This window comes from Mustela nigripes, chromosome 14 (assembly GCF_022355385.1).
Source record: "Mustela nigripes isolate SB6536 chromosome 14, MUSNIG.SB6536, whole genome shotgun sequence".
NCBI lineage: Eukaryota > Metazoa > Chordata > Mammalia > Carnivora > Mustelidae > Mustela > Mustela nigripes.
Window position 1 is genome coordinate 7698880 of NC_081570.1, and position 13161 is coordinate 7712040.

At 56.6% G+C, this 13161-nt stretch overlaps 1 protein-coding gene across 1 annotated transcript; it reads right to left on the minus strand.

The window, feature by feature from the left end:
- Positions 1 to 2776: 2776 nt before the first annotated feature.
- Positions 2777 to 8939, minus strand: SRM (spermidine synthase). The gene is made up of 8 exons (XM_059375452.1): positions 8747 to 8939; positions 8056 to 8176; positions 7446 to 7538; positions 6478 to 6631; positions 5757 to 5840; positions 5491 to 5636; positions 5258 to 5380; positions 2777 to 5147 (listed from the first exon to the last, which is right to left on the minus strand). The coding sequence occupies exons 1-8, from the start codon at positions 8911 to 8913 to the stop codon at positions 5127 to 5129; spliced, it is 909 nt and encodes a 302-aa protein (XP_059231435.1). The 5' UTR covers positions 8914 to 8939; the 3' UTR covers positions 2777 to 5126.
- Positions 8940 to 13161: the final 4222 nt, after the last annotated feature.

The window sequence follows — 13161 nt, forward strand, 5'->3', positions numbered from 1 at the left end:
AACCTCAGACACAAGAACAAAAAGAACAGGAAACCATTTAAGAAGAACATTCAGGATGCCTGGGTGGCGCAGTTAGTTAAGCCTCTGCCTTCAGCTCAGGTCGTGTTCTCAGGGTCTTGGGATCGAGCCCCACATTGGGCTCCCTGCTCAGCGGGGAGTGTGCCTCTCCCTCCGCCTGTTGCTCTCTCCCTCTCTCTCATTCTCTGACAAATAAATAAATAAAATTTAAAAGAAAAAGAGCATTCAGAGAACAAAAAATAATTTTGGGAAATAAAAAGTATGATAGCAATGAAAAGCTCCATCGAATATTTGGAAGATAAGATGAAAGAAATCTTCCAGAAAATAGAGCAGGAAAGAAATGAAAAATAGTAATGATGAGAACATTAACAGATTTGTACCGCATGTCACAGGCTGAATAAGAGGAATTCCAGACGGAAATGAAGGAAAGAGAGGACAGGAAATTATAAAGAAAAGAAATGCAAAGAAATGTCCCCAAACAGAAGAACATGAGTTTGTTGACTAAACTTTATGTGTGATAGCTCAAAAGGCTGGAGAGAAAAATTATTTTCTACGCACTGAGAGAGAAGGAGAGAGGAAACAACAAACTGCATACAAAATATCAGGGAAAGAATTACTCTAGAGCTCCCAAAACAACACCGGAAGCTAGCAGCCAGCGTCCGACCGAGATGGCCTTCAAAGGCTCCTGCTTTGGGGGCACCTGGGTGGCTCAGTGGGTTAAGCCTCTGCCTTCGGCTCAGATCATGGTCTCAGGGTCCTGGGATCAAGCCCCGCATTGGGCTCTTTGCTCAGCGGGGAGCCTGCTTCCCCCTCTCTCTTTGTCTGCCTCTTTCACTACTTGTGATCTCTCTCTCCCTCTGTCAAAAAAAAAAAAAAGATTCTTGCTTTGGTGTCTTCACCCCTCCCAAACGGAGCAAGCCTTGTGGGCAGATTATGGCTGAAGCAGTGTGTTACTCTGGAGTTTGGCCCTATAAGACCTTGACCTTCCATCTGGCTCTGTTCGGGATCCGTTGCTCTGGGAAGCCAGTCGCCACATTATGAGGACGCTCAGTGTCCCTATGGAGAGGTCCACGTGGGGAGGAACGGAGGCCTCCTAGTCACCACCGCTGTGATTTGCTGGTCACGTGGGGAACCGTCTGGGAAGCTGACCCTCTAGCTCCAGTTAAGATCAGGTGACTGTGGCCGTGGCTGGCAGCTTTACTCCAACTTTATGAATGACTCCAGGCTGGACCAGGTCGCTAAGTCACTACTCTCCAAATCCTGACCCACAGAAAAGACATCACTCTGCTATGTTTGGGCTAATCTTCAACACAGCGGTAGACCATTGACACAAATGGCAAAGGGTAAATCTCAAAATGCTAAAGGAAGATGATTTCAATATAGAATTCTAGCCCCCCATCCTGCTCTATACCCATCAATAAAGCACGAAATTGGAACAAAGACATTTCATGGCTGTCAGAGTCTTAAAACTTTGTGTCTCTTGTCCCCTTCCTCAGAAAGCTCCTATAGAAAACACTTCACCCAGACAAGGGAGTAAACCAAGAACAGGAAGGTTTGGAGTCCAAGAAACAGGACTTCCGATAGAGTTCCGAGGGGGGTAGTCAGAAGGCTCAGGACACAACACTTGCAGGGTTTAGAGATTGAAAAATACTTTTTCTGTAGTTTTTGTTTCTTAAATGAGAGTCTTAGTTAGTTTCTGGTATAAGTTATAAAGGAGAGGGACACCTGGGTGGCTCAGTTGGTTAAGCAGCTGCCTTCGGCTCAGGTCATGATCCCAGCGTCCTGGGATCGAGTCCCACATCGGGCTCCTTGCTCAGCAGGGAGCCTGCTTCTCCCTCTGCCTCTGCCTGACATTCTGTTTGCCTGTGCTCACTCTCTCCCCCACCTCTGATAAATAAATAAAATCTTTAAAAAAAATTATAAAGGAGAAATGCATATTACATATATTAGTATTTCCTGTTAGTGAAAATTCCATTCAATGTGATCATGAACTAACTATAAATCGTAATGGAGCAGATACTAAGACCTCATGGCCAAAAAAGCTGATCAGCATTCTGTCCAGATCCTCATGATATGTATTAAGTCTAGAGATCTTTAAAAAAAAATAAATAAATAAAAATAAAGATCTTTTACCAAATCTTCAAGATTTGGTAAAAACTTCTTAGCTAAACTGGTGATGAATTTATTAACGATTAAGCAAATGCCAAACACCTCCAGGGGCAAGCAGCAGCAGCGCGGGGGATGGACTCAGTGTTCTGTCCCAGCCGAGAGCCGTGTTTCGTGAGCTGTGATGGCGCCAACATGGGACATGGCGCTGACCGAGGTGGTCGTTTGGTTATTGAGGGTGTGGTTGGGTCAGGGAAGGAAAGAACTAAATCCGTAGCTTCCCTAGTGGAAAGTCATCAGATGATGATTGAGACCAATGAGCTGGAAGGCAGTAAGACAGGAGGATACAGATGTGCAGGTAAATACCCAACCATCTGCTGGGAGCGGTCCATGTGGCTCGTCCTGCTGGAAGCCAAGTGGCCGGGGAGGGCCGCCATTTTCCTTCCAATGATCCTCTTGCAAATACTGGAGTCCTTAAACCCGGGCAGGCTTAGTTTTGATAAATAACTAAACTTCACAACTAGATGGCGGCGGTGGGGAGGGGGCCTGGCTGCCCGGTCAGCAGAGCATGTGACTCTTGATCTTGGGGTTGTGAGTTCGAGCCCCATGTTGAGTATAAAGTTTACTTAAAATAACGACAAAACCCAAAAAGTTCTGGACAGGATCAATTTTATCCTCGATGTCACAGGCGGGGCCTGTTCATGGCTCTCTCGGGGTTTCTGGGACCTCAGGGCTCAGGCCTCCTCTGCACCGAATGTCCTGCTTCTGCTTTGGGCCATCAGTCCCTGTCTCCCGTCCCTTCTGTCTAGACGTGGGGTCCAGCGCTAGTCTTTCCCGTGCACCCCTTCAAGGAGGCTTTACCAAAAGCTGGGGAAGTGGAAGGACTTCCATTGCAGACAACTTCAATGTACCGGTCAGGCATTCTTGATTCCCCAAGGACCCCAACTCTTTCTACAATTTAGGGCCCCCTCTCTCCTTCCTCTGACCGGACGGGCAGTCCTGATTCCCGAGAGTTCTGCAAGCACTGCATGACCCACGCTTCTTAGCCGAGCTTGTCACAGGTGAGGGACGTTGCCCTTAATGACTTTGCCAACAGGGTAAGCGAGCTGGGGGCTGAGCAGTTCATGCCACTGATCCAACAGGGGATGGAGTTGAGATTCAGACCGAGATCCAGAGCCCCTGCCAGCAGCCTTCCAGGGTCACCCTGGTTATGGACCTTCCTGGAGTTCGGTAAGATGAGCTAGGAGAGGAGTGAACATCTGGGGATGTCCCTGTTGGGGTGCGCTGGGATGCAGAGGAGGCACACAGGGCAGGTCAAATGGAGTGGAGTGGCTCTCTGAAGGCCAGTTGCCTGGTGTCCTCCGTGTGCTTGCTAGGTGTGTGGCCTTGGGCAGGTCATCTACCTCTCCCGTGCAGTTAAAGCACCTTCCTCATGGGCAGCTGCAGGGTTTAAGGAGGAGACCTGGGTTGGGTCAGACCTTCGTAATTAGCCACTGTCATCTTCCTTTAACAGACACTCTGCCTTGTGGCTCATGTCATGCCCCCACCTGGCCTCACTGGGAGTAGGGAGTCCTGGGCAAACCATTCCACCACGAGGCCTGGTTTTGATTGTTCTAGGGTTAGGGGGTGGTGGAATGGCAAAGTTAGCTTGTGATCACATGTTCAAAGGGGATGGGGGTGCGTGGAGCCCAGAGAGGGCAAGTGTCTTTCTAGAAGTTGGCTGTGCAGCTAGAGGCTTGTTCCCTTCCCCTATGATGACTGCAGTTCCAGTCCCGCCAGAAACTGCCAGGTCCAAGGTAGCTGCCCGTGGCAGGTGCAGGTCGGGGGTGTTCCGGTGCCCCACCTCCTGCCAGAGCCACTCCCTTGTCCCCTTCCTGCCAGGTCTTCCAGGTCGACCCATCCTCTGGCCATGCTTCTGCCCAAGGTAGAGAAAGGGGTTGGTGAGATCAGCTTTTCCAAAGAGCAGGGCCCTTTCCTGCAGATCCTGAGACAGAAGCGGGCTGGAGGCATCCCTCCCCCAATCTGCACCCCATTATGTGGCTACTCTCCTCCTAGGAGGGCCTCAGTCCTGGCTCGTGGGAAGGGTGAGGTGCCTGGGGAAGAGGAGGGAGATTCAGGACCTTGGAGAGGGGACAGTCCTGCACCCACAGAGTCCTGGGAAGGCCACCCACACTTGCTTTCTCAACCTCTTGACACTTTGCGGGGGGAGGGAGGGTACTTCTGGGAATTCACCAGAGCGCACTCCTGGGTTGGCAGGTGGGATTCCAACCTAAGTCTGAATCCTGAGTCAGGGCACCTGATATGCTTAAACAGGCCCAACAACTGGACCCCAACCTCGTACCTGCCCACTGCCTTGGGAGTGGCCCAGACAACCCTGGGAATGACCCTTGTTCTTGAGACAGCAAAGTCCCAGAGCGGCCCTGCCATGATCTTCTCAACCCCACAGCCCTGGCCCCGGGGGGTCTGTCACCTCTGCCCTCTGTGGGGCCTGGTGAAGGACTGACCACGGCAGTGTCTCTGGACAGACTTGGGTCCGGTCTCGTAACTGTGGTGCCCCCTAGTACCAGAGGCCAGGGGGCCGGTCCCAGGGGACACAGGAGGGCCAGGTCTTCCTGTTCACCGACACGTGGCAGACACCCGGAGGCCGGGCCCCATACATGGGAGCGCCCCACACGAGCTGCCGGGGGAACCTGCCTGGGCCCATTCAAGGTCTGGGGACACATGGTTCGGAATTTGTTATAAATACACGTGTTTGGTGAGTGAGGGGACAGAAGGTGAAGGCGCTGTACACAGCTGGTGGAGGCTTGGAGGCCGGACGCCACGCCGACAGAGAGACAGACAGTCCGCCCGGCGGGGCAGCCCGGGCAGCATTCTGGGGCCTGTAACACTTGCTTGGTGGGCACACCGGCGGGGCGGGGGGTTCTCATCCAGGGCTTGCTGCGCCCAGGCGCCCCGGGGACTCCCCGGCCTGAGGTCCTGGGCGGCGGTGGCAGCGCCTGGGCTCAGCTCACATCATTCAGGGCCTGGTGGGACAGAAGGCCTGCTCAGGAGGACGCTGGGTCCGGCCGGGGCTCAGGTGCACCCTCGGGAGGCCCCGCGTCCCCCGCCCTTCCCCGGCCCGCAGGCGGCTCACCTTGCGCGCAAACTCAGGCAGGACGAAGGCGGCCTGGTGCACGTCGGAGTTGTAGTACTTCAGCTGCATCTGCTCCACCTGTTTCTGCGTCAGCTGCTGCACGGGCTTCCGGAAGTCGGTGCTCTGGGGCCAGGGGCACGGGCATCAGGAAGTGTTCTCGGGCCCACCCGCAACACCCACATCCCCCCCCCCCCCCGCCCCAGGCACCCACTGCGGAAGGGCTCGAAGCTCACAGGATTTTTGCTGCACAGCATGAAGCCTATCTGGCCGCTGGGGTAGGTGGGGATGGTGCAATAGGCGTAGGCCACCACAGGGAACAGCGACTTGCAGAACTGCCGCATCTGCTTGATGAGGTCCAGGTGCAGCCACTGACACTCACCTGCGCGGGCAGCAGCGGGGCATCAGCCCCAGCGGGCAGGCCTGCTCCCCGGCCCACAGTGGAGGGCTGCCCCTCCGGCCCTTGCCCGCCCCGAGTCCCCCAGCGGCCCCCTCCGCTCACCCTGGCAGCAGAGGACACCATTGTCCTTGAGGGCCGTCTTCATGAGCTGGTAATAGGACTCCTTGAAGAGACTCTCTGCAGGGCCTACAGAGGCGGGGACAAGGGACAATGAGCACCTTCTGGCTGAGACCTCCTGATGCAGCTCTGGGGGCTGGTGAGCGCCGCGACTGCCCCACTACAGACCCACACAGCTGCCGAGGGGGTAGGGCCAGGATTTGAGCCCCGGTCTGTGGACTCTGAAACCAACCATGAAGAGGGTGCTTTGGAGGAGTGCAGGGGCCCGCTGCCTTAGTATCTGAGGGGGCTCCACGTTTCCATCCTGTTCCTAGGTGTTGGGGGAGGGGTTCTCACTGCCACTGTGTCAGGGGATGCTATACCCTGGGCCTGGGGTTGAGACTAGAGCCCATCCCCCGCCCTGATGCTGGCCTATTAAGAGCAGAGAGAAGACTGAAGAGGAAGCTCAGGCCTCTGTGGGCCGAGGCCATCGCCCTGCTCTCCTCCAGGCTCCCAATGCCCTTGTAACTTTGGGCAGCAGTGTGCTCTTCCTTCTCTGGGGAGCCAGGTCTGGGGTGGGGGAGGGAGCGACCAAGAAGGGAACGGTGCAGCTCGAGCTCTGGACCCCCTCTGTCTTCCACTCTGCAAATCAGCTGTGGGCACAGAGGGAGGGCTGGAGCCACTGGACCGTGGCTGCCAGCAGGCCCAAGGCCCATCCCTTGCTTACCCATAGGGTCTGAGGAGTCAGTGATGATGACATCGAAGGCATCCTGGTTCTGTTTCATGAACTCGAAACCGTCGCCCACGTGTAGGGTCAGCTTGGAGCTAGAGTAGCCCACAGCCATGCCCGGCAGGAACTTCTTAGAGACCTGGATGACATCCTGGGGAAGGAGGAGGGACCCAGCTGGGACGTGGGGGCTAGGGGCCCGCCAGTGCTCCCTTAGATAGTCTGGTCACTTGGGCAAGCCATTCATTTTGCGGAGACCCGGTATCCTGCTGCCTCCCCCGCCATCATGGGGGGCTGGCTCCTGCCTCCTGAACTTGCCTCCCACTATACCCGTTCTCTGTCCCTGGACCAGACTGTCCCATCTGAGTGACTTTTTTGCTGGGTCAGAGGAAGGGGAGTTCAGCCTCTGCCAGGAGGGCCTTCCCTTGCCCCCACATGGCGAACTGCTTCTCATCCAGGCCTCGGCTGAAACCCATCTCCTCCAGGCAAGTACCGACCAAGCCTTCACTTCTAATCTCTTGAGCCCGTCTTTTTCTCCCACACTCTGCTCCCCACCGTGCCTCTGAGGTCTCTTCCTCACTAGAATATCAATTCAGGGGGCACGGACTGGAGCTGTCCGTTCACCACTCTATCCCAGCACCTAGAGCGTTGGCTGCCACTTAACAGGTGCTCATTAAAAACGTGCTGAACGAAAAGGGTGGACACACAAGTAGTTGCAATGCCCCTGGGACTTGACTGAAAACCAGCGTAGTCTTAAAACTAAGAACGAAAAACTAAGTCTTATCTAAGAACCAGCATCTCGGCACACCTACTACCTGCCAGGCCCTTTCTACCTGGTTTTCCTACTGAATCCTTCCAACACATTTTTGAGAGGAACAAAGACACAGAGCACTGCTGAGCCACGCGCCGAAGGGTACACAGCCAACTCAGGGTGGAACAGAGATTTGAACCCAGAGCCAGGCACTCACCTCGTCAATCTCACACTGGACCACAGACTCCACGGAGGAATGCTTCAACACCTCCCGCAGGACACCTCCATCCCCACCCCCGATGATCAGCACCTAGGAGTGGCAGCATTATTCAGAAACACAGCCCCAAGCCTGAGCACCAGCCCCACCAAACAGGCTCCGGCAGGACTCTGGGGGGGGCCTGGGCGCGCACAGGGCAGAGGCACTCGCACAACACAACCCGAACAGATGGTTTCTCAACTCCTCTGATGCACAGACAGACCTCGTTACTTCATTTGCTACTCTCAGAGACGCTTTCCTGCCCCAGGAACCTGGCACGAGGTGTCCCCTTTTCCTGGAAACTCCTCCCAGGGCTGCTCCTTCTGATGAAGCAGGCCTCAGCCAGAACCCTTTGCTCCCAGAGGCTGTGGCAGCCCCCACCCCTTGTGAAGTGGGCTACTGGGCCCCACTTCCCTCCCCGGTCCTTGCTAGCACTTTCTGACAACCATTTAGGAAGCCCCTGGGCTGAGTTGGGCACAGCTGAGGCCTTCTGCCCTGTTCCGCGGGACACTGAGGAGTAGGGCTTCCCGGTTCCAAGCTGGGGGCTGCATCTTGGTGGGAGCCGGGGTACCTTGCGAGGGTTGGGGTGGCTGCAAAGGGGCAGGTTGGCTATCATCTCCTGGTAGGAGAACTCGTCCCGCTCCGTGCACTGGATGACGCCGTCCAACACCAGCACGTTGCCGTAGCTCTTACTGAAGGCGGGAGTGACAGTCAGGGACCTGGGTCCCTGGAGTGGGGGCAATGGGCCCCCACTCCCCCCACCCCGTGAGAAGAATCTCCCCCAACCTGCCAAGGGGTCCCAGGAGTAAGTGCTGGGGGATGACACGTGGCGAGGACCGGCAGGCAGGCCCGCTGGCTGGGGGGTGGGGGTGGACTCAGGGTCCCGGCTCTGACGTGTCCCGGACTGACACGTGGAGCTCGGCGCGTGGGGCCGGCGCAGACTCCCGCTCCCGCCCCGCCGGAGAGGACCGCCCGAAACGCCGGCCCCCTGCCCGGAGAGACGGGATGCAGGGTGGGGAGGGGGTCCCAGGAGGGGCCGGGCCTAGTTCCTCAGAACTTCTGACAGTTTTGCAGGGGGAGGGGCGGGGACAGAGACGGCCCGGGGGGCGCCCGGAGGTAAAGGGGTCCGGCAGGAAGAGGGGCTCAGCCCGGGGCTGAGACCGGGGCAGGAAGAGTCCCGGCTGGCTCCGGGGCGGCGGGCAGCGCGCGGTCTGGGCCGAGGGCCGCCGCAGGCGCTCGGGGGCCGGGGCCGGCGGTGGTACCTGCGGAAGACAAGGATATCCTGGTACCGCGAGCGCTGATGGTGTAGCAGCTGCTCCACCTGCAGCGACAGGGCCTGGCCGGGCCACAGGCTGCACGTCTCGCGGAACCAGCCCTCGTGGATGTCAGCGGGGCCGAAGGCGGCGGGGCCGTCGGGGCCGGGTTCCATGGCGGGCGGGCGGGCGGGCGGCGCGGGGCGCGGGCCCGGGACTGCAGGCCGCGCGGAGCCGCAGCACAACGGGACCAGCTCCGCCCGCCGCCCGTGCGGCAACCTAACGCGGCCAGCGGGGCGGGGCCCATTCGTAGGGGGCGGGACCCAGCCCAGCCAATGGAGGCGCGAGCGCGGGCGCGCGGCGACCCCCGAGGCCCCGCCCCGCCGGCAGTCGGAGCGCGCTCATTGGCTGCCGGTGCAGAGCGCGGTGCCCAGTGGCTGGGGCGGACCGTCCGTCGGCGGCAGCAGGGTAGTGCGGCTCGCTCCGAGGGGCCACGTGGGGGCCGGGGCCGGGGCCGGGCGGCCCGGCCCGGGTTCCGGCTAGGGGCGGGCGGGACCGGCGGAGGGGATCCGGGTGCGTTTGGGGGTACGGCGCCGGCCGGGAGGCCTGTACAGCCCCCGGGGCCCTGCCCCGTTTCTGGGGTCCGGGAGGCGCCGAGGGCCGCAGAGGTGCCCGGCGCGGACTTTTCCGAGCGCTGGGACGAGAGGGCCGCCGACTTGAGCCTTCGGGCTGCAGAACCCGGCGCGGGCGGCTGCACTGTCGGCGCAGAGTTACGTTGTTGCGCCGGGGCGGTGGGTAGGATGGATCTCTCGCCCCGTCCCTAAACGTGGCTCCTTGCTGGACTTGAACGGAGCCTGTGGCTCGACCAGGGCGCACTGAGGGTTTTTATGTACTTGAGGACCAACACAGCACCCTGACCTTAGGGAGATCTAGCCATTTTCTCTGGATTCTCCCACCCGTGAGCCCTTCGGCTGCTGGAAAAGGAGGAGTTCTTTTCTAAACGAGTTTCTAAATTTACCAGCCGTGTCCCGGAAGAGGCCAACACATGCATATTCAGCAACAAATAAGACTGGCACACTTTTTTTTTTTTTTACACAAATGGCTTTGCTCTTTGAAGGGTGGGCGGCAACGTGCTGTTTTTAGAAAAATGTCAAGGAACTTCTCTGAATCAAATTAAGCATGCTAATTACCAAATATTAAATGCTAATTGCTCTATATGCATAGTTCTTCGCATGCCAGGGAAGGGAGAGGAGACTGGGAGAAGCTACTGGGGACATGACAGGGATGTTTTTGACTGACATTCTGCAGCCTCCGCTTGGAGGTGGGAAGCATGTTCTGTAAAATCAGGTGAATAACACACTAGTGTTTATCATGTAGCACAAGCCTCAAGGCTTACAGCAACAACTTGTCTCGGTTAACTTTTCCAGGCTCCTTTTCCAGGGCAGGATAACCAAGACAATAGAAGAGTAGCTAGATGTCTCATAGGGAGCTGTTTCTCAACCGAGGTCATTTGGGTAAGATACAGTCAACCCCTCTGTCCAGTTACTGCAGGCTTGCCTGGGGTCAGTCCAGTACTAACTCCATCAGGACATTTACACCTCTGAGCTGTGATTGCCTGTTCACGTGTGTGTCCCCTGAGCCAGACTGTGAGCTCGAGGAGACTAGGGACGGTGTCCCTAGCCAGCAGCACTGGAGAACAGGCTGAGTTGGCGCTGGAGGCCCCGGGCGCTGGTCCAGGCACTTCGTAGTCAGCTGTCTTGGCCTTCTTCCAGGGATTGCACAGCCGAGACCAGCCTGGGGCCCTGGCATTCCAGGGGCACTGCAAGGCGGGGGTGGGGGCAGCAGAAGATCAAGTCCCATTCCTCCCGTAGGCTGAACGACGCTGCTCCAGCACATATATCCTCAGAGGAGAAGGACCATCAATGACACTTTTTCCCCTCCTGTAGAGGAGGTGACACCACAGTTTTGGCCTCAACAGCAGCAGCGAATGGGATCTCTGGGATGGTGTGGAGCAGCAGTAGCCCGAAGCTTCCCGGCCCAAAGAAAACAAAGGCCCCAAATAAAGGGCAGGCAGGAAAGTCCCTAGATGTCCAGGGCCATGATCCCATGTATGTCACTCAGCTTCGGATCACAAGGAACAAAAGCGGTGGTTGTCTCAGAAGTAGCCGGCTAGCGCGACATAGCCCAGTTCCGCTCACAACGGATACGGGACATCAGGGTGGAGAAACCCAAGGTACAGAATGAAACGTTTCCCTGAATTCAGACCCACGATTTAAGATTCAGTTGCAAAGCATTACTGTCAAGTGGGTCAACTATCTCAGCCTGTTAACGCGCAGGTGATTCACCCACCGGGAGGGGAGAGGGGGGTGCAGGGCTGCTGTGGAGGCAGAGATGGCAGTTGGACCGCTGCAGGGTGTGTCTGTCATGGGAGAGACTCTGCAGTTAACACCCGAGTCCTGTGTTTCAGGCACTGTGGTCAGCCAGGCAGGCGTGAGTGGGAATGAATTTGGCCACGGCATGGGATTACTTGGTTGAAAATGTTTTTGGCAAGCTAAGGCGCCACCTGCAGCAGTGTGGCCCTGGAGCAAAAAGCCCTCCTCCTCAGTTCTCTCTCTACCCCCCACCCCGCTGACCCTGTCACATCCTCTCCCGGGGCACAGCAGCAGTCCTCCCTGGCTCAGATTCCCCGAGCCTTTTGGACCGACACAAGGCCCTTGGGACACTCACGCATCCTCCCAGGGCCCTGGGGATCCAAGCGCTCTCCCCACAGCGTCAGACTCCAGTGGACGCAACTACAGCTGTTCTCCAGACATCCCCAAGGCTCTGGTCTCCATCCCGTGGCTCCATAGTTCTGGACTTGTGGTTTTGGGGACCAATAAAATTTCAAAAACACGTTTGGGGGCCGACATCCAGTGGCCAACTCTTTCTTTGGCAAGGAAGGACATTTAAAAAGGTCTCGGCTAGTACTGTCTGTGGTCTCCCCATCTTTTCATAAAACAAACAGAAAACACTGACACACATTTCCAAGTCAAGGACAAGGAATCCCCTTACCTCTCTAAGAAACTTAACATACGGTCTTTGTTCTTAGGTCAGCTCCGGTCAGTGGTGAGCCCTCTGCGGGCCACTCAGCAAAGGCCTGGGGTGCACAGCCCTGCTTACCCAGTGGTTCTCAGACTTGAGCCACCAGGGGAATCATCTGGAGAGCTCGCTGCAGCCGGCTTCCCTGGCAGCTCCCTCCTGGTTGGCAGGTGTGGGTGGAGCCCGGGGTTCTGCTCTCAGCAGGTCTCTGGCAAAAGCCCACAATTAGCACTAATTACAAGGTTCTCTGGACTTTCTCCCTTACTCTTCAAGGTCGAACCCAAATGTACCTTTCGGGAAGCCTCCTTAGGCCATCCTCAGTAGAAAATCATTTCTCGCTCTTCAAAATTCCCATCTATTCCACTATTTTTTTCTTTTTTTTTTCAACAGCAGAGACTCTGCCATGTCTGGGCAGACGGCTTATTGTGTCTCCATGTCTGTTCTCTCCCAGCTCTGTACCAGAATCCTGCACGTTTAGGGGCCTGTGGACACTGAAATGACTTTCCCAGTAGCCTTTGCTGTGGCACGTGACTATGTGCTGGCTGATGGGAAGCGGACACGGGCCGTATCCCTTTAAAGGGAGACTGCGTGTGCCTCTCTTTCCTTCCTTCCAGCTGAATGGAATGCGGACGTGATGGACGGAGCTAGGCCAGTTACTGAGCCCATGAGGTGGAAGCCCTGGGTTCCAGTGGAGGCTGGTAGCGCCACAAGTAAGGGTCAGAGTGAGAACTGCCAGTCGCCGCGCTAGCTCTGGACTAACTAGGACTGGAGAGAGAGAGAAAAAAACCTTCTGTTTTGCTAAGTCACCAACAGCCTGGCTTTTCTGACAGATGCAACCATTCTAGCCCCAACTAGTCCAAACTTCAGTCCACTGGGGCCTGGGCTGTGCTCTGCTGTCCTGCGTGACTGCCCTGGCAGCAGAGCGATGTCTGGGTTCACAGCCCCTCGGGGAACCGCACACAGCCAGCCCTCTCAGTAGTCTGCGAGAAGAACGTCTAAGAAAACAGGCTCCTCGTTTGAGTATTTGTGAAAACAGGGACACCTGGGTGGCTCAGTGGGTTAAGCCTCTGCTTTCACCTCGGGTCATGATCTCAGGGTCCCGGGATCGAGCCCCATCCGGCTCTCTGCTCAGCGGGGAGCCTGCTTCCCCCCCGCGCCCCGCCCCCCACCTGCCTCTCTGCCTACTTGTGATCACTCTTTCTGTCCTATAAATAAATGAAATCTTAAAAACAAATACATATTTGTGAAAACAAAAATAATGGTATTTTGTGCTTTCTGAATTTAATAGCCCATTCCAGGATTAAAGTCAAATAGAATTCTGAAGAAATTCCATGGAACATTATTAA

What these genes read in the sequence shown, in the direction of transcription:
- SRM (XM_059375452.1), bottom strand. Translation starts at nt 8,913, where the DNA reads ATGGAACCCGGCCCCGACGGCCCCGCCGCCTTCGGCCCCGCTGACATC. An exon ending in TCCAGTGTGAGATTGACGAG is followed by an intron (nt 6,632 to 7,445) that starts GTGAGTGCCTGG and finishes CTCCTTCCCCAG; the next exon opens with GATGTCATCCAGGTCTCTAA. An exon ending in TGCCTGAGTTTGCGCGCAAG is followed by an intron (nt 5,148 to 5,257) that starts GTGAGCCGCCTG and finishes CTGTCCCACCAG; the next exon opens with GCCCTGAATGATGTGAGCTG.